The sequence below is a fragment of the Culex quinquefasciatus genome, chromosome 2, assembly GCF_015732765.1.
Source record: "Culex quinquefasciatus strain JHB chromosome 2, VPISU_Cqui_1.0_pri_paternal, whole genome shotgun sequence".
Classification (NCBI taxonomy): Eukaryota; Metazoa; Arthropoda; class Insecta; order Diptera; family Culicidae; genus Culex; species Culex quinquefasciatus.
The window spans coordinates 207,127,467-207,152,789 of record NC_051862.1 but is presented as its reverse complement, the minus strand read 5'-3'; the positions used below and the strand labels follow the sequence as shown (position 1 = coordinate 207,152,789).

Genomic DNA, 25,323 nt, shown 5'->3' with positions numbered 1-25,323 from the left:
TTCGATTTGCGCGCCCAATTAACGTTCCAACTCCCAACCCATCAAAAAAGTTGGAACTTCAACTCGCTTGATCTCGGGCATGACTCAACCAATAGGGACAATTCTTTTTTGAGTGAATTTTAAGGATGTCTAGATGATCCTAAAACTTTGCAGAACTTGATTTGATTTAATCTAAAAATTCGTCGATTTTCGCAAAAAAAAAACACATTAAACAAGTTATGACTCCTCGCCAATTTAACCGATTTCAGTTGTCTTGGACGTCTTGAAAGGTAATTGATGGGACTTTAAGAAAAAAATAGTTTTGAGTTTCAAAAATTTAGCCGAATATTTGAAAAGGTCGTATCAAAACTTTAAATGCGGTTTTGGAGGTCTCGGGTCTGTAGAGCCTATGTCTGAACATATTTTTATCGGATTCCTTGAGAAATTTTACGTTGTCAAGAGAGTTAAAATCGACGCGGATTTACTACTTTTTTTTTTGAAAATGTGGAAAATACGGATCTAATTATTTTTGCCCAGCCCCAGAAACATTTTGAGCCCGATCGGGCAATTTTTTTTTCGAATCATACTGTTTTCGTGGGGAATATATATAAATGAGAGGAAGGCACCAACCACCTAAAGGTGGATTCATCAACGTTTTTTTTATTATTTCTTATCAATTAGGTTTACTGCCCATGTTTGCATAAATGTCCCATATGCAAAAAACGCAAGCTGAGAAAAACGCATTTGAAGTTTGTCCCACACATAAGGCTACGTGTTAAGTTTTCGCGAAAAAACTGGATTTCCTCCTGATTTCTAGAACAAAGTATTGGATGTTATATGATTTTCTGAAAGATCTCACGATTTTGAACAAAACTGCATCAATAACTCAAAAACTAACTTAATCCACCTATGTGGTTGATGCCTTCCTCACTTTTTACCAACAATGGGTAATATGATTGGTTTGGACACATATTTCAGCTTTTTTTTTTTGAATCCAGAAAAAAACGTACACACATATAACTTAAGTAATCAAAACTCGAGACAAGGTTGCCAGATCTTCAATGTTTTGGACTCGTTGGAAAGGTTTTTCGATTACCTAACCAACGATGGGTCGGATGATGGATCCATACATAGTTTACATACATTTAAGTGAGATCCGGCTTCCAAAAAGTACATAAATATTACTTAAGTGGCCATATCTCGAGACAGCGTTGCCAGATCTTCAGTGTTTTGGATTCGTCGGAAAGGTTTTTCGATTACCTAACCAACGATGGGTCGGATGGTGGATCCGGATATAGTTTACATACATTTAAGTGAGATCCGGCTTCCAAAAAGTGCATCAATATCTCTTAAGAGGACATATCTCGAGACAGGGTTGCCAGATCTTCAATGTTTTGGATTCGTTGGAAAGGTTATTCGATTACCTAATCAACGATGGGTCGGATGGTGGATCCGGACATAGTTTACATACATTTAAGTGAGATCCGGCTTCAAAAAAGTATTTCAATATCACTTAAGTGGCCATATCTAGAGACAGGGTTGCCAGATCTTCAATGTTTTGGATTCGTTGGAAAGGTTTTTCGATTACCTAACCAACGATGGGTCGGATGGTGGATCCGGACATCGTTTACATACATTTAAGTGGGATCCGGCTTCAAAAAAGTACATCAATATCACTTAAGTGGACATATCTCGAGACATGGTTGCCAGATCTTCAATGTTTTGGACTCGTTGGAAAGGTTTTTCGATTACCTAACCAACGATGGGCCGGATGGTGGATCCGGACATAGTTTACATACATTTAAGTGAGATCCGGATAAATGTGAAAACACATTTTTATATATAACTTTTGAACTACTTATCGAAACTTCAAACAATTCAATAGCGATGTATGGGACCCTAAACCAAGTCGAATGCAACCGGTTTAATCAAAATCGGTCCAGCCAGTGCTGAGAAAACTTGGCAAGAATTTTGAACACATACATACATACACACACACACACACATACACACACACACAGACATTTGTTCAGTTTTCGATTCTGAGTCGATAGGTATACATGAATATAGGTCTACGAGCTGTATTTCAAAAGTTCATTTTTCGAGCAGGATTATAGCCTTACCTCAGTGAGGAAGGCAAAACGATGAAAATGCATATGGGACATTTATGCGATCAGGGACAGTTATGTACCACATTTATTATTTTCAATAGTACTGGTGAATGATTGATTATTTACTAGTTTTTCGTTGCATGAATAAATAACAATTAAAGCATCTTCATCAGCCTAATTTTTTCATTCTACCTATATCCCATAATTGTATGAATATAAATGAATTATTATTTTTCACTTGATTTTACATAAATAAAGAAAGACTTATATTTTTCCGTTAATCAAATTCTGTATTCCAAATATTATTATTGAATTAAGATAACAGAAAAAACGAAGAGTCTGATATTTGACTTATATTTATAATAACCTTTCCAAATATCTTTTATGTTAGGGTTTAAAAAATACTAAGAAATTATTTAACTCTTGAGAAAGGAAATACTGAAAAAATTGGGTAATGTTGTAGGTATTGCTAAGCAAAAACCTCAAAAAATGTTACATTTCCAAAAAAAAAAATTTTTTCTTTCATGAAATCAATACCAAAAACCTTTAATTTAATTTCATTTTGTATGGACAGTTGCCTTAATTATGAATCGAATAAAACAAAATAAAAAAGTTGAAAAATTTGAAAAGCTAAACTCCCTATTCGAAATAGGGTATTTTTTTGATAAAAATGTGATTTTTGAAAAAAAAAAAACCGAAAATATTGTCAAACAAAACTTTAAAAATCATTTCAAAGACCGTGGCTTTTTTCTAATTTTTTTTTTCATATGTTTTTTTTCCAAAAATCTTTTTTTCAAAACCCAATTTCTCTAAAAATATTGTTTACCAAAAATCGTTTTTTTGCGTTTTTTCAAAGATGAGCAATTCTCTACGAAATCGGTCTTTTTTCTTCAATTTTAATATTTGTATTTTTTAATCCGACTGAAACTTTTTTGGTGCCTTCGGTATGCCCAAAGAAGCCATTTTGCATCATAAGTTTGTCCATATAATTTTCCATACAAATTTCACAGCTGTCCATACAAAAATGATATGTGAAAATTCAAAAATCTGTATCTTTTGAAGGAATTTTTTGATCGATTTGGTGTCTTCGGCAAAGTTGTAGGTATGGATACGGACTACACTGGAAAAAATGATACACGGTAAAAAAAATTTGGTGATTTTTTTTATTTAACTTTTTATCACTAAAATTTGATTTGCAAAAAAATACTATTTTTAATTTTTTTTTATTTTTTGATATGTTTTAGAGGACATAAAATGCCAACTTTTCAGAAATTTCCAGGTTGTGCAAAATATCATTGACCGAGTTATTAATTTTTTAATCAAAACTGTTTTTTTTTTCAAAAAAATCGGAATATTGGTCGCAAAATTTTTTCAACTTCATTTTTCGATGTAAAATCAAATTTGCAATCAAAAAGTACTTTAGTGAAATTTTGATAAAGTGCACCGTTTTCAAGTTAAATCCATATTTAGGTGACTTTTTTGAAAATAGTTGCAGTTTTTCATTTATTTAAATTAGCAAACATGTGCGCCCACTTTTGACAAAAATATTTTTGAAAAGCTGAGAAAATTCTCTATATTTTGCTTCTTTGGACTTTGTTGATACGACCTTTAGTTGCTGAGACATTACAATGCAAAGGTTTAAAAACAGGAAAATTTATGTTTTCCAAGTCTCACCCAAACAGCCCACCATTTTTAATGTCGATATTTCAGCAACTAATGGTCCGATTTTCAATGTTAATAAATGAAACTATTTGTGAAATTTTCCGATCTTTTCGAAAACAATATTTTCAAAATTTTCAAATCAAGACTAACATTTTAAAAGGGCGTAATATTGAATGTTTGGCCCTTTTGAAATGTTAGTCTTGATTTGAAAATTTTGAAAATAATGTTTTCGAAAAGATCGGAAAATTTCACAAATGTTTCATATATTAACATTGAAAATCGGACCATTAGTTGCTGAGATATTGACATTAAAAAATGGTGGGCTGTTTGGGTGAGACTTAGAAAACATAAATTTTCCTGTTTTTAAACCTTTTCATTGTAATATCTCAGCAACTAAAAGTCGTATCAACAAGGTCCAAAGAAGCAAAATATAGAGAATTTTCTCAGCTTTTCAAAAATATTGTTTTCAAAACTGTGCAAACATGTGCACTAATTTAAATAAATGAAAAACTGCGACAATTTTCAAAAAAGTCACCTAAATATGGATTTAACTTGAAAACGGTGCACTTTATCAAAATTTCACTAAAGTACTTTTTGATTGCAAATTTGATTTTACATCGAAAAATGAAGTTGAAAAAATTTTGCGACCAATATTTCGATTTTTTGAAAAAATGAGTATTGATCAAAAAATTCATAACTCGGTCAATGATTTTTTGCACAACCTGGAAACTTCTGAAAAGTTGGCATTTTATGTCCTCTAAAACATATCAAAAAATAAAAAAAAATTAAAAATAGTATTTTTTTGCAAATCAAATTTTAGTGATAAAAAGTTAAATAAAAAAATCACCAAATTTTTTTTACCTTGTATCATTTTTTTTCCAGTGTAGTCCGTATCCATACCTACAACTTTGCCGAAGACACCAAATCGATCAAAAAATTCCTTCAAAAGATACAGATTTTTGAATTTTCACATATCATTTTTGTATGGACAGCTGCCAAATTTGTATGGAAAATTATATGGACAAACTTATGATGCAAAATGGCTTCTTTGGGCATACCGAAGGCACCAAAAAAGTTTTAGTCGGATTAAAAAATACAAAAAAAATCGAATGACCGAAATCCCAGAGAACTGCTCAGATATGTTATTTAAAAAATGTTTTTTTTTTCAATGATAAGTCTTTTTTTCCAAAAATATTTCTTTTCAAAATATTAAGGCCATTGCAAATATTTTTCAAAGTGTATGCCCCCCCCCCCCTTCAAAATTGGTCTGAAAAATCAGGGGGCAAAAAAAATATTTTTCCAAAAAAACTTCAAAATTTCCATGAAAATAGTAGTCTAATCAACTGAAAACTATCTAAAATGCATTTTTCTGCATTGATACTCATATATAGCATGTTTGGGCTTGTTTAAAAATGTTTTGAATTTTTATGAAATCCCAATGTACATCACCGCAAAAATTTTAATTTTCGAAAAATAAAATTTTCGTCAATACTTAGATATTTTGGAATTTAATGATGGCAAAACGACTGGACAGGCGTAGTAATTTAAATTTTTATACTTTTTTAAAAACCGAAAATATTGTCAAACAAAAATTTAAAAATCATTTTGAAGGCCGTTGCAAATATTTTTCAATGTTTATGTTGTTTTTTTTTTTTCAATTAAAAAAAATAATGCTTTTAAAATAATGATTTTTGAAATTATTTTTTACAATATTTTTGGATTTTTGCTTTACGAATATGTTTTTCTCCAAAAATATTTTTTTTAATATTTTCTTCAGATGCTGTTTTCCAAAAATCTTTTTTTCAAAACCTTTTTCTCTCCAAAAATATTTTTTACCAAAAATCGTTTTTAGTTTAAATGCGTTTTTTTCCAAAATATGTTTTTTCAAATATGTTCATTTTTCAAAGATATGTCTTTTTCAAAAATACTATTTTTGAAAAAGATATGTCTTTTTCAAAAATAGTTTTTTTTCCAAAAAAATATTTCTATTTAAAATATTTTTTTCCGATTATCATTTTTTCCAAGATTTTTTTTCTGTAAATCATTTTTTTCCGAATAAAATTTTGTTTCCAAAGGATTTTTTTTTCAAAAATCTTTTTTTCCAAAAATTTTTGCCCAGGAATATTTGTTCCCAAAAATCTTTTTTTTCCAAACCTTTATCTTTCCAAAAATATATTCTACCAAAAATCGTTTTTAGCTTAAATGCGTTTTTTTTTCAAAACTATGTTTTTTTTTAAATATGTTTATTTTTCAAAGATATTTCTTTTTCAAAAATAGTTTTTTTCTAATTTTTTTTTCTCAAAAAAATATTTCTTTTCAAAATATTTTTTCCAACTATCATTTTTTTCCAATATTTTTTTTCTTTAAATATTTTTTTTGAATATAATTTTATTTCCAAAGGATTATTTTTTTCAAAAATCTTTTTTTCCAGAAATATTTGTTTTCCAAAAAACTATTTTTTTGTAAAAAGATTTTGTTTCCAAAAATCTTTTTTTTTTCAAATATTTTTCTTTCAAAAGTAATTTCTTGCCAATTTTCCAATAATCATTTAGGCTGGTAAAAATATTTTTAAAAGTTTTTGTCAACCACCCCCCCCCCCCTTCAAAATTGACCCGAAAAATCAGGGGGCAAAAAAAATATTTTTACAATAAACTTCAAAATTTCAATGAAAATTCAAGTGCAACCAGCTCAAATCAAATTAAAATACATTCTTCTGCGTTTAAAATCATTTTTAGCATGTTTGGGGTTATTAAAAAATTTTAAGGTTTTTTGAAAATTTTCGATGCAATTTTTTTTTTCGATACAACTTTTTGTTTTTGTCAGATCTTAGATTTTTTGAAAACTAATGGTTGCAAAACAACTGAACTAGTGTAAAATGCATTTTAAAACACTTTTTTCATTTAAATGTGAAGACTATGGCTTGTTATTTAAATTTTTATATTTTTTTTATTTTTTGCCCCCCTCCCCCATTGACCTTTATTTTCCAAAAAAAAAAATTTTTCCCGAAAACATTTTTTTCCGAAACTTTTTTATCTACGAATTTTATTTTTTCCGTAAAGTAATAAAATATTGTTTCAAATTGCATTCGTTTTTAATTGTTGTTCTGTACCATTTCCAAATGTCAAGCTTATTTAATAAAATTATCATTATTCATTTCTGTTGCTTTATGTTTAATTTAATTTGATTTCAGCCAAAAACTCTGTGCATTTCCACCTCTCCCCCTACATCAATATTATCATCTGCATGTTCAATGATGCATGCTCGCTCGTTCGTCCAGAAGCCTGAATGAATTTCGTTGGTGGCACATGTCATGCAATGTGCATTTCTGCATCGTCGGTCAGCTCGAATGGGGCTTTTTTTCTGATATGAGTGTTCTTCTCTGCCTGCTCTGCCACTTTTGCTACTCAACTCAATTCATGTGTGCCGTTTCGCGCGCCATCTGGCATGCCAATAAAAATTACTCATTCATCTCCATCGACATCATTGCTGCGCCACCGTTTGACTTGGGTGTGACATTCATTCATCCTCTTTCTCTCTCTCGTTAACGCTTTTACTTTACATTATGCATGATCGAAACGTCTCCTCACGCTCCCCACGTGCATGTCCGCGGCCACGTGTGTATGCTTTCATGTCAATTGGCGAGGCAAGTGCATGGACGTGCAATGAATATTTTCATCCAGCAAATAAATTTTCACGTTCGTCGCTGATTGGCCAAATCTCATCATCAGCTGGGCAGGAATACACTGCCGCCGTATATTCCGCTTTTATGTTTTGGTTTACTTCCACACTGTCTCTGTTTCTGAATTCATTAATTATTCAAATTTCCTCCAGTTTTTCCACACACAACCACCCCCAAAAGCAACGGTGCCCAGGAAACGGTGTGCCTCGAAGTGTGCTGCACCCCCAGAAAAGAAAAGTTGCAATTGCGGCACACAATGAGGGCACTCTTTTTTCCCCCTGAGCTGCACTGCTCTACCCCCTTCTTTTTTTGTGTCCTTTGTCGGCGTCGTCGACGACGTCCTTTTTTCCACGTTAACCCATTTCCGTTGGCAGGAGTGCCATTTTTCGTTCGTCGAACAATTCTCTGGGAAATCTGTTTTTTTTTGCTTTTTTTTTGTTTTTTTTTTTTCAAACCAAATTGATGTTGAAATTCGACCTGTTGGAACTCTCGCCATAATTTCACATCGAATAATCAAACTTAGAAAATTAGACGATTTTTTAAATTCATTTTTGAGCTCTCCGATTTAAATCGAAAATCACTTTTTTGCAATTCCGTTATGAAACTACTTACTTTTTCTGTCATTCCAATGGGTGTTGAAAAGTTGAAATTTTCAGCACTATTTGTCAATATTTTTTTGTTTTAATAAAAAAAAAACATTTTTTTGCAACTTGTTGCATAAACTACTATTTTGCAATTCCTTTCTACTTTTCAGCACGGAAATGGGTGCTGAAAAGTTGAATTTTTATGCACTAGTATCCAAAAGTAACATTTTTCAATAATTTTGGTTTCTAGCGATGAGCTCACTTTACACTTGGATGTTTGACAAAACATTCCATTCATAAACCGTTTACTGGATTGCAAAAGAAAATGTAGGCAACTCGTTGCAAAACATGATTTTTTCAGCACTTCTCGTATTTAGCTAACTCGGTAAACCTCGTTATCCTGATAAAATCTGGGAAGTGACATTTTCGGAAAATGATTTCGGGGATTGTGGATAAAACCCTTTTCAACGCTCATTTCAGTGCTGAAAAGTAGAACTTTTAGTTTTAACCATACCATGTTAATAGAATAAATTAAAATACTATTTTTAATTGTAGTAAGTTTCAAAGTATAAAAAGGTACTCATAGTTGTTCACAAAATACCCTAGTTTTTCGAAAGTATTAAAATTTGCATGATTTTGCATGCATGACGAGGCGAAATTTTGTATTTTTCACTTGTATTGAATTTCGCTTCGTTTTAATCCCATATTGCAAATAATAAAAATTTGAGTTTTTTTAAGAAAAATACGGTATTTTGTGAAAGTTTTAGTGTTTTAGAAAAAAACTCTAAGGATTGAAAAAGCATACAAAAATTTGCTTTATTCAATACCCACATAATTTTTTTTGAAAATTTCAGAATTTTCGAAAAAATAAGGTATTTTGTGAAAATTTTAGTGTTAAAAAAAACCTCTGATAAAGTGAAAAAGCATACAAAATTTCACAGCGTTGATACTCATTCTGAAAATTTTAAAAATTTCAGCTTTTTCAGAAAAAACTAACTTAATCCACCTATGAGGTTGGAACCTTCCTCACAAATATGGGTGTACACAAGTTTCATCTATTTTTTAGATCCGGCTTCCAAAAAGTACATCGATATCACTTAAGTGGCCATATCTCGAGACAGGGTTGCCAGATCTTCAATATTTTGGACTCGTTAGAAAGGTCTCTTGATAACCTAACCAACAATGGGTCGGATGATGGACCCGGACATAGTTTACATACATTTAAGTGTGATCAGACTTCAAAAAAATACATCAATATCACTTAAGTGACCATATCTCGAGACAGGGTTGCCAGATCTTCAATGTTTTGCACTCTTTGGAAAGGTCTATTGATAACCTAACCAACGTTGGGTCGGATGATGGACCCGGACATAGTTTACATACATTTAAGTGAGATCCGGCTTCAAAAAAGTACATCAATATCACTTAAGAGGCCATATCTCGAGACAGGGTTGCCAGATCTTCAATATTTTGGGCTCGTTGGAAAGGTCTTTTGATAACCTAATCAACAATGGGTCGGATGATGGACCCGGACATAGTTTACATTCATTTAAGTGAGATCTGGCTTCAAAAAAGTACATTAATATCACTTAAGAGGCCATATCTCGAGACAGGGTTGCCAGATCTTCAATATTTTGGGCTCGTTGGAAAGGTCTCTTGATAACCTAACCAACAATGGGTCGGATGATGGACCCGGACATAGTTTACATACATTTAAGTGAGATCCGGCTTCAAAAAAGTACATAAATATCACTTAAGAGTCCATATCTCGAGACAGGGTTGCCAGATCTTCAATGTTTTGGACTCGTTGGAAAGGTCTTTTGATAACCTAACCAACGTTGGGTTGGATGATGGACCCGGACATAGTTTAAATACATTTAAGTGAAATCCGGCATCCAAAAAGTTCGTCAATATCACTTAAGAGGCCATATCTCGAGACAGGATTGCCAGATCTTCAATGTTTTGAACTCGTTGGAAAGGTCTTTTGATAACCTAACTAACGATGGGTCGGATGATGGACCCGGACATAGTTTACATACAGTTAAGTGAGATCCAAATATATGTGAAAACACATTTTTATACATAACTTTTGAACTACTTATCGAAACTTCAATCTGTATAAAACTCGATCTATGGGACCCTAAACCAAGTCGAATGCAACAAGTTCGGGTCAAATCGGTTCAGCCAGTGCCGAGAAACATGAGCTAGTTTGTTGGTCACATACATACATACACACACACATACACACACACATACACACACACATACACACATACATACACACACACATACACACACACATACACACATACACACACATACACACACACATACACACAGACATTTGTTCAGTTTTCGATTCTGAGTCGATATGTATACATGAAGGTGGGTCTACGACGTTTTTATACGAAGTTCATATTTAGAGCAGGATTATAGCCTTACCTCAGTGAGGAAGGCAAAATACGGTATTTTTTGAAAATTTTAGTATTTTCCAAAAAAGAAAAAAAAACATAATCGTTATCGTTAGACAATAATTTTATCGACTAACAAACTTGATTATGATATTAACTTAAATTTTCTTATAGCTGTTTCCAAACTGTGATAATAAATTATAAATTGTTTACAAATGTTCTATTGAAGTTGGATAAAAATAGAAAATGTGTTTGAAGTAGTTTTAGAGATTGAAATTAAAATTCAACATTGTTAATTTTTTAATTAAATTTTTATTGCAGTTCAGACTCATTTGATTATTCGAAGTGATTTTTTCGTCAGTTCGAACCCTGGAGTAGACGGTTCCTTGGAGTAAAAATAGGTTTGGGTGCTCTCCCCATTCTAGCCGTTGGGGTCGTGAAAGTGAATGATTGATTTTCTTTGCAGTTAATTAAATTTTGAAGATTATAATATTTTTTTTTCTGGAAATACCTACTAAAACTTAATTCCAAAATCAGCGGACACAAATTAATTTGAGCTTTTGGAAAACAAGCTTTGGAAATTTATTTTTTTACATTTTATATTCACCAATGTATTAACCCTCTACAACCCAACCCCGCCTCTAGACGGGCTTCGGGCCAAAAATCCATTTTTCAACCAATTTTTGATCTTCAAAAAGCATTGGAAAGAAGAACTTTTAAAATTTTCGAAAATTTTAGGGTTTGAAGTTTAACTTGTTTTATGTGACTTTGCCAATGTTTTTAAAAATGTAATTTTTTTAGGGGTCAACTTTGGCTGTGTTTTTTACTAACATTTGCTATGTTTTAAGTAAAAAGAAGTATGCAGTAATTTTTCTAGTGCCCCAGACTATGCCTCTACGCATTTATTTACAATTTAAATGATAATGGTTCCATTTTATAGCAGAAAATGTGAAAAACATGCAAAAAATTGAAAAAGTGACTGTAAAAACATGAAAAAATTAGATAGGCGAAATGTAATGATAGGAGGTGGTAGAGTAGGCCAAATACTACCAAAAACAAACATAAACTAAACAAGATAAATGCAAATTAAAATACTAAAAATGAAACAAGAAAAACATAAAACAAGAGAAGTAAAGTTTTTCGTAGAACAAAAGTTGCTCAAAATGACCTCCTGAACACGGAAAAAATAAAAATTCTCGAAAAAAAATTTGGGCAGTAGAGGGTTAACTTGATTTTAAAACATTGTCAGTTAAAAATCTACAAAACTTGTATTAATTAGATCTAATTTTTGAATTCTTATCCACAAATATAGAAATCAGATGTAATTGACCTTGTGGTTCAGACATTTTACTGGAAATACTTTGTCTGACCACGCCTTCCGTCGGATGGGGAAGTAAATGTTGGCCCCGGTCTAACCTAGAGGGTTAGGTCGTTAGCTCAGTCCAGGTGTAGGAGTCGTCTCCCTGGGTCCTGCCTCGGTGGAGTCGCTGGTTGGCAGTTGGACTAACAATCCAAACGTCGTCAGTTCGAATCCCGGGGTGGATGGAAGCTTAGGTGTAAAAAGAGGTTTGCAACTAAACAATCAAGCCTTCGGAATTGAGAACGCCAAGGCGGTGCTGTAGAGCGAGTAATTTTGACTTCAAGAAATTTCATATTTTTAGAACATACTTACGAATTAAGTTTTATTTTTAATGGTTATTTTTTCATTATGGTTCATCCCAAATTTAATAATCCTGAATACAAATTGTTTATCTGACAAAAAAAAAAATAATTAAGAGAATTGTTCTTTTTCCATCTTCCATCAAATCATCTATATGACTAGCATGAATATAGCAAGCATGAAAAAACAAAAAAAAAAAGTATAAAATCTTCATCTCATTTGCTCGCATAAAAATCCCATTGCATCGAATGCAGTGCCAACGCAGCGCTTTGTATGTGTGTGTCATAACCCAAAGCAGAATAGAAAGAAAGAAAGGATTTCCAACCGATTATAGTACAGGGCGACGGAAAAGCCGTCCTGCGGAGGAGAAGCAAAAAAAAGGACCATTATTGCAGCCACCGTGTGGATTAATTCTATTTCTCGTTTTGCTTTCTTTTCATCTCACCACCATTCAATCTCAGATTGTGCCCAACCTGGTGCGAATCCTGAAGAATCTAATCCTGGCCGGGTACTCGCCGGAGCACGACGTCAGCGGAGTCAGCGATCCCTTCCTTCAGGTATGATTGCTTTATTGTTATTCTTTGTGTTGAGACTAATTAATTCATCTCTTTGTTTTAGGTTAAAATCCTCCGATTGCTCAGAATATTAGGTCACAACGATCCGGACGCGTCGGAAGCCATGAACGACATTCTGGCCCAGGTCGCCACCAACACCGAGACGAGTAAAAACGTTGGCAACACCATTCTGTACGAGACGGTACTCTCAATCATGGATATCAAGTAAGATCCTTCTTCAAAGCATCGAAGAATCCCCCGAAAATCGCATCTTTCTCTCTTCCTCCCAAGGTCCGAGGGTGGTCTCCGGGTGCTGGCCGTCAACATCCTCGGCCGGTTTCTGCTCAACAGCGACAAAAACATCCGCTACGTGGCGCTCAACACCCTGCTGCGGACGGTCCACGCGGACATTTCCGCCGTCCAGCGGCACCGCAGCACCATCCTGGAGTGTCTCAAAGATCCGGACGTGTCCATTCGGCGCCGGGCGATGGAGCTGTCGTTCGCGCTCATCAACTCGCAAAACATTCGCGCCATGTCGAAGGAGCTGCTCATCTTTCTGGAGAAGGCGGACGCCGAGTTTAAGGCGCAGTGCAGCAGCCGGATGGTGCACGTGGCCGAGCGGTACTCGTCGTCGATCCGCTGGCGGCTGGACACGCTGCTGAGCGTGCTGGTGGCGGTAAGTTGCGAATCTATATATGGGTCAATCGACCACCAACGTATCAGCATTCGAAATCATTTTTTTCTGTTCAAGATCTATTTTGGAGGGACTGTTGATGCCATCAAAACAAGGAAGAACTCCAATTTAATCCAAATCGGACAACCTCCGCGATCCAAATCGGACAACCTTTTGCGATCCAGTTGACCCTTAAATTTCCAGATTTTCTTATTTTTTTTTTAAATTTTCTTGTGTTGCTACTTTTTTGTTTTTGATATCTTCTACTGCTTTCTACTTTTTTGTTTTCGATATTTTCTTAAATATTCCTGAATTAAAAAAAAAAATTTGGTATCCAAAATTTTCACATTTTCCTTGAATTTCTATTTTAAAATGTTTTAATTCCTAAATCTACTTGTATTACAAAATTTTCTTAAATTACTAAATTTATTAATTACAAAATTTTCTTAAATTGCTAAATTTTCTTAAATTATTAATTTTTTTTTAAATTACTAAACTACCTTCCTTTATTTTTTTTTATTTCTAAATTTGCCCAAATTGCTAAATTTAAAAAAAACTTTTAAAACATTTTTTTAATTTTTCTTTTTTTGATTTCTAATTATTTCGAACTGTTATTTCAAAATATTCCTACATTTCTTTTTTTCCATTTTTTTGTTTTATTTATATTTTTTATTTTTTATTTATTTTTTGCTTTTTATTTTTAAATTTTCTTAAATTAAAATTAAAACATTTTTTTAAATTTTATTGAACTTTAAAATAGATCTTAAATTTCTAAAATTTCCTAAATATTTAAATTTTCGTAAATTTCTAAATTTTCCAAGATTTTTAAATTTTCTGAAATTTGTTAATTAAAAAAGATTTTTTTTTAATTTTTTTTCAATCTCTTATTTTTTTCAAATTTTTTAATTTCCTTGATTTTTTAAAATTTTCTGAAATTTTAAAAATTTTCCTATTTCCTACATTTTTCTAAATTTCTATTTTTTTAAATTTCGTTTTTATTCATTTGAAAAAATTTCTCAATTTTTGGGTTTTCCTTAATTTCTAAATTTTCTTGAATTTCTTTGTTTCTAAACTACTTTTTTTATTTCTACTTTTTTTTATTTCTTGATATTTCTGAGTGTTTTATTTTTTTTTTAATTTTCAAAAACTTCTTAATTTTCCTGTTTTTTAGTTTTCGTTAATTAAAAAAAAATTTAAAATGTTTAAAATGAGAAATTGATACATTTTCCTAGATTTCTGCATTTTATTAAATTTCTAAATTTTCCTAAATTTCTAAGCTTTCTTAAATTGTCCTTTTAGTTTGTTGTTTTCTTAGTTTGTGTAAATTTTATGTTTTCTCAAATTATTAAATTTCTTTTTTTTAAATAATAATGTTCTTAAATTTTCTAAATATTCGTAAATTTCTAAATTTTCTTTCCTTTTATCTAAATCAATTTCTATTTCTTAACTTGAACCATTTTTTTAATTTCTTAATTTTCTAGTTTTTTTTTTCAACTTTTCAAATTTTTTTTTTGTCAATTTTATTTTTTTTCTTTTTTAAATCATACAAATTTCAAAATTTTAAAACTTGCTGAAATTTAAAAATTCTTCTAAAAATAAAAAATAAATTTCCAAATTTTTCATAAATTTCTAGACTTGTACGAATTTCCTGATTTTCATTAATTTCTAGATTTTCATGAATTTTTAGAATTTTAATGAATTGATTGATTTTCATAAATTTTTAGATTTTCATTAATTTTTTTTTTATAAATTTCTAGATTTTCATGATTTTTTAGATTTTCATGATTTTTTTTAGATATTCATGATTTTTTAGATTTTCATGAATTTTTATATTGTTATGAGTTTCTAGATTTTTATGAATTTCTTGATTTTAATGCGTTTCTAGATTTTCATGAATTTCTAGATTTTCACGAATTTCTTGATTTTTATGAATTTTTAGATTTTATTGAATTTTTATGAATTTCTAGATTTTCATGAATTTCTAGATTTTCTTGAATTACTAGATTTTCATAAATTTCTAGATTTTCTTGAATTACTAGATTTTCATAAATTTCTAGATTTGCCGGAATTTCTAGATTTTTATGATTTTTTAGATTGTCATGAGTTTCTAGATTTTTATGAATTTCTTGATTGCGGTTCTAGGGTTTTGTGAATTTCTAAATTTTTATGAATTTTTATATTTTATTGAATTTTTAGATTTTCATAAATTTCTTGATTTTTATGAATTTTTAGATTTTATTGAATTTCTAGATTATTATAAATTTCTAGATTTTCATGAATTTGGAGATTTTCTTGAATTATAAGATTTTCATAAATTTCTAGATTTTCAAGAATTTCTAGATTTTCAATTTTTGAGATTTTCATGAATTGCTAGATTTTTATGAATTTCTAGATTTTCATGAATTTCTAAATTTTCATGAATTTTTAGATTTCCATTAATTTCTATTTTTTATGAATTTCATTGATTCCTTGAAATTTTAGAATTTTTTGTACATATTTAGGATGTTTAGGATATTTTTGAAACTTGTGAAATTCGGATATTTTAAATAGTTAGGATAGTTTGGATATTTTGAATATCGAAAATATTTTATAATTTAGATTATTTCATTGTTTTTTTTTATGTTTTAGAATTCATGATATTTTTAAATTAAGGAAAATTTACATTAAAACAATTTTGCAATTTAAGAAATTTTTTAAATTGGGTAATTTTAGAATGTAGAAAATTTATGAATTTGGAAAAAATATGAATATTTGGAATTTAGAAAATTTATAGATTTAAAAAATAAGAACTTTGGAACTTTATTTTTTTTGAGATTTTGAAAGTTGTTTTTGGAATTATGAGAATTTAAGAAATTTGGGACCATCCATAAACCACGTGGACACTTTAGGGGGTATGGCGGTTGTCCACGCTCCATACAAAAAGATTTTTTTGTATGGACAATTGTCCACGAAGGGGGGGGGGGGGGGTTTGAGAATTCCAAAAAAAGTGTCCACGTGGTTTATGGATGGTCCCTTTAGGAATATATGAATTTAATAATGTGCGAATTGAAGAAGTATTAGAAAATAAGAATTTTATTCGCTACCTTTTTCATTGGTTCTTTTTTAAGCTTATTGTTTTTTGCTTCCTAAATTTTGTTTAGTTTCAGATTTTTTTAAGCTTCTTGATTTTTTTGCTTTTTGACTTTTTTTAGCTTCTTTATTTTTTTTTCGAGTTTTATGAATTTTAAATTCAAATGAATAATTGAGTAAGACCTCGGGTCAAAATAACAAACCGACACCGGCTTCTTGCTTGTAACGGTAGTAGACAATTACATCGTCAACCAGTACAACCAAACTAAACTAGCCCCTAGCAATACCTGTAATCGTAAATGTCCCTTTCCCCTTCCCACGCAGGCCGGCAACTACGTCCGCGACGACGTCGTGTCCTCCACGATCCAGCTGATCCTAAATAGCCCCCCGGAGGAACAGGCCTACATCGGCCTCCGGCTGTGGGACTCGCTGCACAACATTACCAACTCGTACGAGGACAAACAGCCGCTGCTGCAGGTGGCCATCTGGACGATCGGCGAGTACGGCGATCTGATGCTGAGCAGCGAACGGATCGAAGGTATTGTAGTTGATGTGTAGAATTGAAGGTCGTAGAACAGTCTTAGTAGAACGTAGTTTGTTTTTTTTATCGTTTTCTTCTTGGTTCCTTGGTTCTTCACCACAACAACACCACCAACAAAATCCGCACAACAAACACACGCTAATCGTAAAATGCGCAACGCAACTCTAAACCATAGATGTTGAAATCCCTGCAGAGAGCGAGCTGGTGGATTTGTACCAGAAGTTGCTGTGGACCACGTCGGTTTCGACATCGAGCAAGCAGTACGCGCTCGTGTCGCTAGCCAAGCTGAGCACCCGGATTCACAGCGCGGAAGAGTGAGTTGATTTGGTACGTCGAACGTGGGTTTGTTAATAACTTGAACTGCGTGTTTTTGCAGGGAACTCCGGGCGAAGCAGATCGTGGAGGCGTTCGGAACGCACCTGCACATTGATTTGCAGCAGCGAGGGGTGGAATTTTCGCAGCTCTTCCGTGACTACAGCCATCTGCGTCCGGCACTGCTGGAGAAGATGCCCAAGTTGCAAAAATCGCTGACGAACGGCAATGGGGACGGTAATGGCACTGGTGGCGGTCTCTTCGATGAGAACTCGGGCGGAATCGACCTGATCGAGAGTGGCGGCGACGAGATGGAGATTGGTGGCCTGCTGACGGGAAGTAGCGAGGGAAAAGTTGGCAGTAATACAGTGAGTTGAATCTTTTTTGCAATGAAGGTCATCGGAACTGATAACCCTTTTAAATCCAGAACGCGCTGCTGGACCTGCTCGGCGGAGACGACCCCGCCGACGGACTCGGCCTGGTCCCTCCGACAAACTCCATCATTCCGACGGGCACGACCACCACCAACGGCAAAGCGTCCAGCAATTCCAACACGCAAGACCTGCTGGATCTCCTCGGTGGTCTCGACATGCCCGTAAGCACTCCTCCAGCGGCCATCCCACCACTTGGAGGCGGTGTCGGTCTCGATCTAAACTGTCTCAACGACAACAGCATCAAGGCGACGACGACGACGGCGGTGACGGGTTCGTCCTCGTTTGGCGGGCTGGAGAACCTACTGAACTCGAATCTGACCTCGCCAACGACGACGATTCCGCTTGTTGGCAGTGGTGGCATTGCGTCGCCAACGCTGGGTACGGCGCCCATCATCAACAACAGCACCGGCAGCATTGTGGCCAACAACAGTCTCTTCAGTGACTTTTCGTCTATTAATAATAATGAGGTGAGTCTAACCTAGAATAAGTTGTGATTTATCCAGAAACTAACTTGAGACGCTTAACCCTTTCAGGAGCACTCCAAAACATTGACAGCCTTAGATAAGAACGGTCTACTTGTACAGTTACTAGCGAAAAATAGTGGTGGATGTCTGCAGATTGTCATGACAGCTGTAAATAACTCGTTGAGCACACTAGAACAATATCTGTTCCAGGTGAGTGTTGAGCACGGTTTGTTGCTTTCATCCGAACTATTGAATATAAATGGTCAACCTTTATAAAGTTATCATTGTCCGAGAAACAATGATTTTCACTACATACACATTAAGCGATTGCAGCTGAAAATGCTACTCAGCTTTGCTAGTCTCTCTGTCGAAATGAGCATTTAACATGCTAAACATTTTTTATTAGAAGAGAATTTTTACTGTTTATCTTTTTTTACCTGGATAAAAGATATACTCAATGTATTATACTAACTGACATATTTAAAAAAAAAGAAAATCGGCACCAATCTGACATATTTTTTAACTTCAAAAAATATTTTTTGCGATATTTATTAAAATAATGTTTTTTCGCGTCAAAAGGTTGGTTTTTATCAAAAGCCACAAAAATAGTATTCAGTAACTTGTCAGTTTTATTATACATCATGAAATATTATTTTAAGTCGAGTTATTCTTTACAATTTTTCGCATTTTTTACGAGATTTCATAAAAATTGCAGGCCAAGGATTGATACCTAAGAGCATGCAATGGCACTGACCTTGTTGCGTGCTCTTCGGTTGACGTCCACGTAAGGAACATCCTGGAAGGAGCGTAACTAACTACATCCGTAGTTCTGTTAGATCATCCGAAATATCTTGATCAGAACAGTATAGCTCTGGTTCCTTGCGAGTGTCCTATTTTCTTACCTCCACGTTGGCTTGGTTTTCATGATGACCTAGCTGGTGGCCTGTGGAAACGGATCGTAAACCTTTGGCTAAAAGAAAGGGGCGCGACAATGTGGGAAAGGGAAGTAATTTGTGATTGTAGACGGTATTGTTTTGATTCGCAGTATGTTGAGTCAACTGCTGTGGATGTACCTGAAACATCGCACAACGGGGTTTCTCTTCTCTTCATTCTCAGCTACCACCTATCTCCTATTTTTATTTTGCTCTTATGATTCCCAATTCTTCACTGATTCTTCTATTTAATATCCAACATTTGATTTTAATTTTACTAACTTTTGATTCTCTTATCTCTCAAAGCTTTTCCACTAAATTCTATCAATTGTTACTGCTGTAACAAACTTTGTTATGTTTTTTTTTCCTTAAAAATATACTTTTCCTTAATTTACTAGTTATATCAAGTCTATTTATCATTCGCCTAATCTTTTTTGATTTATTGCGAATTTATTTATTTGAATAATTCTTTATCTGTCCTTTAAATTATCATTACTATATTCTAAGCTTGTTTTGTATCTCTATTTATTAACTTTTGTCTAATTTTACATCTAGTACATCTAGCTTCTCATTTTTATTCTTCAAAATACGCTCATCATTCTCTTACTATTGATACTTGGTTTTATAAAATAAATTCTCTTACTGTCAATTGTTTTCAATCTTCACCCTTTTTTTCAGACAAGTGAGGTTTGAGCCCTTACTAAATTTATGGAATGGTTAAAGGATTAACACAAAAATTCTATTGTATTTTTGGTAAACTTTTATAACATGAGCAATTCTCTACGAAATCGGTATTTTTTCTTCAATTTTAATTTTTGTATTTTTTAATCCGACTGAAACTTTTTTGGTGCCTTCGGTATGCCCAAAGAAGCCATTTTGCATCATTAGTTTGTCCATATAATTTTCCATACAAATTTGGCAGCTGTCCATACAAAAATGATGTATGAAAATTCAAAAATCTGTATCTTTTGAAGGAATTTTTTGATCGATTTGGTGTCTTCGGCAAAGTTGTAGGTATAGATACGGACTACACTGGAAAAAAAATGATACACGGTAAAAAAAATTTGGTGATTTTTTTATTTAACTATTTATCACTAAAACTTGATTTGCAAAAAAACACTATTTTTATTTTTTTTGATATGTTTTTGAGGATATCAAATGCCAACTTTTTTGAAAATTCCAGGTTGTGCAAAAAATCATTGACCGAGTTATGAATTTTTTAATCAATACTGATTTTTTCAAAAAATCGAAAGTTTGGTCGCAAAAATTTTTCAACTTCATTTTTCGATGTAAAATCAATTTTGCAATCAAAAAGTACTTTACTGAAATTTTGATAAAGTGCACTGTTTTCAAGTTAAATCCATATTTAGGTGACTTTTTTGAAAATAGTCGAAGTTTTTCATTTTTTAAAATTAGTGCACATGTTTGCACACTTTTGAAAAAAATATTTTTGAAAAGCTGAGAAAATTCTCTATATTTTGCTTCTTCGGACTTTGTTGATACGACCTTTAGTTGCTGAGATATTTCAATGCAAAGGTTTAAAAACAGGAAAATTGATGTTTTCTAAGTCTCACACAAACAGCCCACCATTTTTCAATGTTGATATCTCAGTAACTAATGGTCCGATTTTCAATGTTAAAATATGAAATATTTGTGAAATTTTCCGATCGTTTCGAAAACAATATTTTCAAAATTTTCAAATCAAGACAAACATTTCAAAAGGTTCAAACATTCAATATCACGCCCTTTTAAAATGTTAGTCTTGATCTAAAAATTTTGAAAATATTGTTTTCGAAAAGATCGGAAAATTTCACAAATGTTTCATATTTTAACATTGAAAATCGGACCATTAGTTGCTGAGATATCAACATTGAAAAATGGTGGGCTGTTTGTGTGAGACTTAGAAAACATCAATTTTCCTGTTTTTAAACCTTTGCATTGAAATATCTCAGCAACTAAAGGTCGTATCAACAAAGTCCGAAGAAGCAAAATATAGAGAATTTTCTCAGCTTTTCAAAAATATTTTTTTCAAAAGTGTGCAAACATGTGCACTAATTTTAAAAAATGAAAAACTTCGACTATTTTCAAAAAAGTCACCTAAATATGGATTTAACTTGATAACAGTGCACTTTATCAAAATTTCAGTAAAGTACTTTTTGATTGCAAAATTGATTTTACATCGAAAAATGAAGTTAAAAATTTTTTGCGACCAAAATTTCTATTTTTTGAAAAAATCAGTATTGATTAAAAAATTCATAACTCGGTCAATGATTTTTTGCACAACCTGGAATTTTTAGAAAAGTTGGCATTTAATATCCTCAAAAACATATCAAAAAATAAAAAAAATTAAAAATAGTGTTTTTTAGCAAATCAAGTTTTAGTGATAAAAAGTTAAATAAAAAAATCACCAATTTTTTTTTACCGTGTATCATTTTTTTCCAGTGTAGTCCATATCCATACCTACAACTTTGCCGAAGAATCGATCAAAAAATTCCTTCAAAAGATACAGATTTTTGAATTTTCATACATCATTTTTGTATGGACAGCTGCCAAATTTGTATGGAAAATTATATGGACAAACTAATGATGCAAAATGGCTTCTTTGGGCATACCGAAGGCACCAAAAAAGTTTCAGTCGGATTATAAAATACAAAAAAAAAATCGAATGACCGAAATCCTAGAGAACTGCTCACATGCTTAGGACCAAAAATTGTAACAAAACACCGCGACAAAAGAAATAGCAACAGATAAACAGACTCAACAATAGGGAAGATTTCAGGAGAAAACAATACACAGTAAATAACAATAAGTTTTTGAATTCAAACTAAAAATAAAACAGTTTTTGCTTTAATGAAAGTTGATAGGTACACTATAAATGGTTAGGCGCTTATACTTACATCAAACCCTACGTAATGTACCACCCCCGGCCGAGTTAAAATGCGTAACCGGAAAAGAAGGTGTGCATGCCTGGCACGAACACTCAAAGCGTGTTCTAGCGTGCTGCTCGTACTGACTCAGAGCAAGGGTGAGATGTAGGTGTAAGGGCAGTGCGTGTTCGTCGGGAACCTAGTGCATAAGATCGGTCAAGGCCCGTTCTTACATTGAAAATTGCGAAAATTGCGAATTGCGATAAAATCTGGAGTTTTTTTTTTTAAAAAAGGTTCAATAAACCAAATTTGCAAATTTTGCTTTTTGGCTGTTTTTTAATACCCCTGACTCAATGCGGTTTCAAAAACAACCAAAAAGGAAAAAGTGAAAATTTGGTTTGGACCTTAAAAAAAAACTCCAGAAATACTCAAAAGGCTTGAAAAATGATTTCTGTTATAATGTGAATTTGCCGAAATCAAAAAGTTTCATATTTCCAAGGTTGTAAACGATAAAATTATAGAAGTTCGGTAACAAAAGTTCAGGACGATAACGATAATTTATGTATAGTTATCGTTATTGCGATAATTTTATTGACGATAACTGACGATGATAAATTTTTTAATATATTTTTAAAATTTACTTAATCCAACATAATTTTGTTGATTTTTTTTGATAATACAGTCCAGACTCGATTATACAGAATTATTTTTTTTGTTTTTTTTCTTTTTCTTGTTTTAAACATCAAATTTAAGTTCTGCGACCCCATTTTAGTCAAATTTGAATAGTTGATTGCCTATTAAATAATAAAATGCAGTTTTCAAAATTTCGTTTTTAGAATTAGACAACGAAAAAAAAAAAATTTTTTTTCGTGGTGCGATTATCCGAAGTGAAATTTTTCCGAGGCCTTCGGATAATCGAGTCTGCACTGTATGATATGTTTAAAATTATAAATACTTAAAAAAAAACACAAAATACCGTATTTTTTTAAAGTACTCAAATTTACACAAAATACTTTTTTTATTTTCGATGGGTATCAAATGAAGCGACATTTGGCATGCTTTTTCATTGTGCTAGTATTTTTGGAGTAAAATGCTCTAGTTTTTTACCGTATTTTTTCTAAAGTACTAAAATTTTCACAAAAAAGTTACCTTTTTTATTTTCGAAAATAAAACTGTGAAAGATAAAACTCTAAAACAGTGAAGATGCAGGCAATATTTCATCATTTGATTCCCATTGAAAATTATGAAATTTGAGTATGTACTTTAAAAAAAAAGTATGAGTTTGTGTATTCAGCAAAAACAAGACAAAAGCTTGTTTATTTCGAAAAACTTAGCCAAAAATAAATTAATATCTTTTGACTCATATAAAATATGAAGATGTGTGGCAATTCATGTTCCATTAATTTAAAATATTGAATGGTACATTACATTTTAATTTTAAGCTCAAGACAGAATTTAGAATTTCTTGAAGAAATAGTATTTTTTTTAAGGTTTGTTTGGGACATTTTGTGAAAAATTCACAAATTTCCGACTTTTTGCGATTTTTATAAATTGTTAACAATTTTCCGCCTTTTTTCGCATTTTTTTTGAATATTTTGGAAAATTTTCAACTCGAATCGCACAGCAGGATGAGGGTTTTGGAAGACGGCATTAGTTGTAATTCACTTTTTTAAGAGGAAAGGGGAAATTCTCCCAGCATCTCCAAATAATTTTTGCTTGCTGATTTGGATATTTCACATCATTTTCTTATTATTTCCGTTCCAGGCCGCCGTTCCGCGCAGCTTCTCGCTGCAGATGTTGTCCCCTTCGGGGTCGGCGTTACCGCCCGGTGGTACCATCACGCAGGAAATGCGCATCACCAGCACTGCTAAGGTAAATTGTTTTGAATATTCTGACAAAAGTTATCATATTTTAACAATGATCCTCTTTAGGCCACCCTCCGTATGCGCCTGCGGATATCGTACCAGTGCGACGGCAACCCCGTGCTGGAGCAGACCGAGCTTTCCGGGTTCCCCGAGGACCCCACGACACCGCTCGAATGAGACCCGAACTGGAACGTGGTGAATATTACGGTTAAGTTTTAGTCGCGTCCCTCCCTACGATAGAAAAAAAGACGACTATCCGTTCTCTGTCGTTTGAGTTGTTTATTTTTGCTTGGTTTTATTTCTTCATGAGAGTGTAGAGAGAGGTATATATTTTTAACTATTTAAAGACAACTGAAGGGGTAAAAAGTGGTTGGCTAGATGTGCCGAAAAAAAATCGTGAGTCCTCCTCCCTTGTTTAGTGACACACACACCTTGAGTAAAAATTATAAAATTGGTTTTGCTTTGAGTTACTACATCAACTTCCCCTTTCAAAAATTAAAAAAAAATCTAGTTAACTCTGACACTTACCGCTAACATAATGTATTCAAATTACTAATCGATGAGGTGGGAAGGAGAAATTAACACACTGTTAGTGAGATAGATGGCATGACTTGAGTGAGTGTGTGCGATTCCGGATGAGCGAGAGTGCAAGTGATTCGTTGTAAATATTCCTAATAACCGTGAGATGAAGCGATATTATACCATAATCGAGTTGTAAAAGAAAATTACAGTAAAAAAAAGTATCCCTTTTCGTGGGAGCAATAGAGGTTAAAAATTCAAACAGCTGTGCAAGGAATGGCTCAAAGGAAAGACACGTTGAAGACTCTCTGTGAAACGGCTTACACGTTTGTGTTTTGACAATTTTGTTTTGTTGTGCTACGCTCTAGCGAACAACCCGTATTGTGTTGCGTGAAACCAATATTAAAATTAAATGTGAAAGCAAAATAATAATAATAATAAAAAAAAAATACTGAGGCAAGTGTACTATTTTCCGTCCAAGAAAAATAAGCGTGTGAAGTGAAGGCTAAATGAAGGAAGGTTCACAGAATTTTCGTTTTCAAAAAAACGCGGTGAAACGCTCCAAAGTTTAAGTTTGCTCGACCATTCGTTTCCCTCCTAAATTAAAAAAATCAGAAGAGACAATATCGCGAATAAACCTACTCTACATCTACTTACCCTCCTGCAAGAAAACATTTCACCACCCATCTCTTCTCGCGAAGCTTAAGAAGCCAACTTGCTTTGTGTGTCCGCGCGCGCTTTCAATATAAAAACACAGAAGATAAAACAGTATTTTTGTACCATGAGAGAAAACGAAGTTATGAAGTGAAGTGAAATTTAAAAAAAAGTTGAAAAGTGACAAAACGTGGTTTGAAATTAGCAAAACCAACACTACTAATTGATATGTGAAAACCTTATAGGGAGTATCACAAAAAGTAATGAACAACCCCGTAAATAAAATTAGGTGAAATGTAGAGAGAAAGGGTGGATACAAGATAACAAAAGATAAACTGCTGCAAATATGAAAA

The 25,323-nt window shown here is 32.7% G+C and overlaps 1 protein-coding gene across 1 annotated transcript in view; it reads left to right on the top strand.

Annotated features, from left to right (window-relative positions):
* The window catches only part of LOC6052415 (AP-1 complex subunit gamma-1), a 66,587-nt gene extending 41,264 nt beyond the window's left edge, over positions 1-25,323 (top strand). Inside the window, 10 exon segments of the mRNA XM_038252234.1 lie at positions 12,548-12,643; positions 12,705-12,865; positions 12,932-13,316; positions 16,707-16,920; positions 17,099-17,237; positions 17,300-17,603; positions 17,663-18,136; positions 18,203-18,343; positions 23,697-23,804; positions 23,864-25,323. Coding sequence (XP_038108162.1) covers positions 12,548-12,643; positions 12,705-12,865; positions 12,932-13,316; positions 16,707-16,920; positions 17,099-17,237; positions 17,300-17,603; positions 17,663-18,136; positions 18,203-18,343; positions 23,697-23,804; positions 23,864-23,974 — 2,133 coding nt within the window. The 3' untranslated portion in view covers positions 23,975-25,323.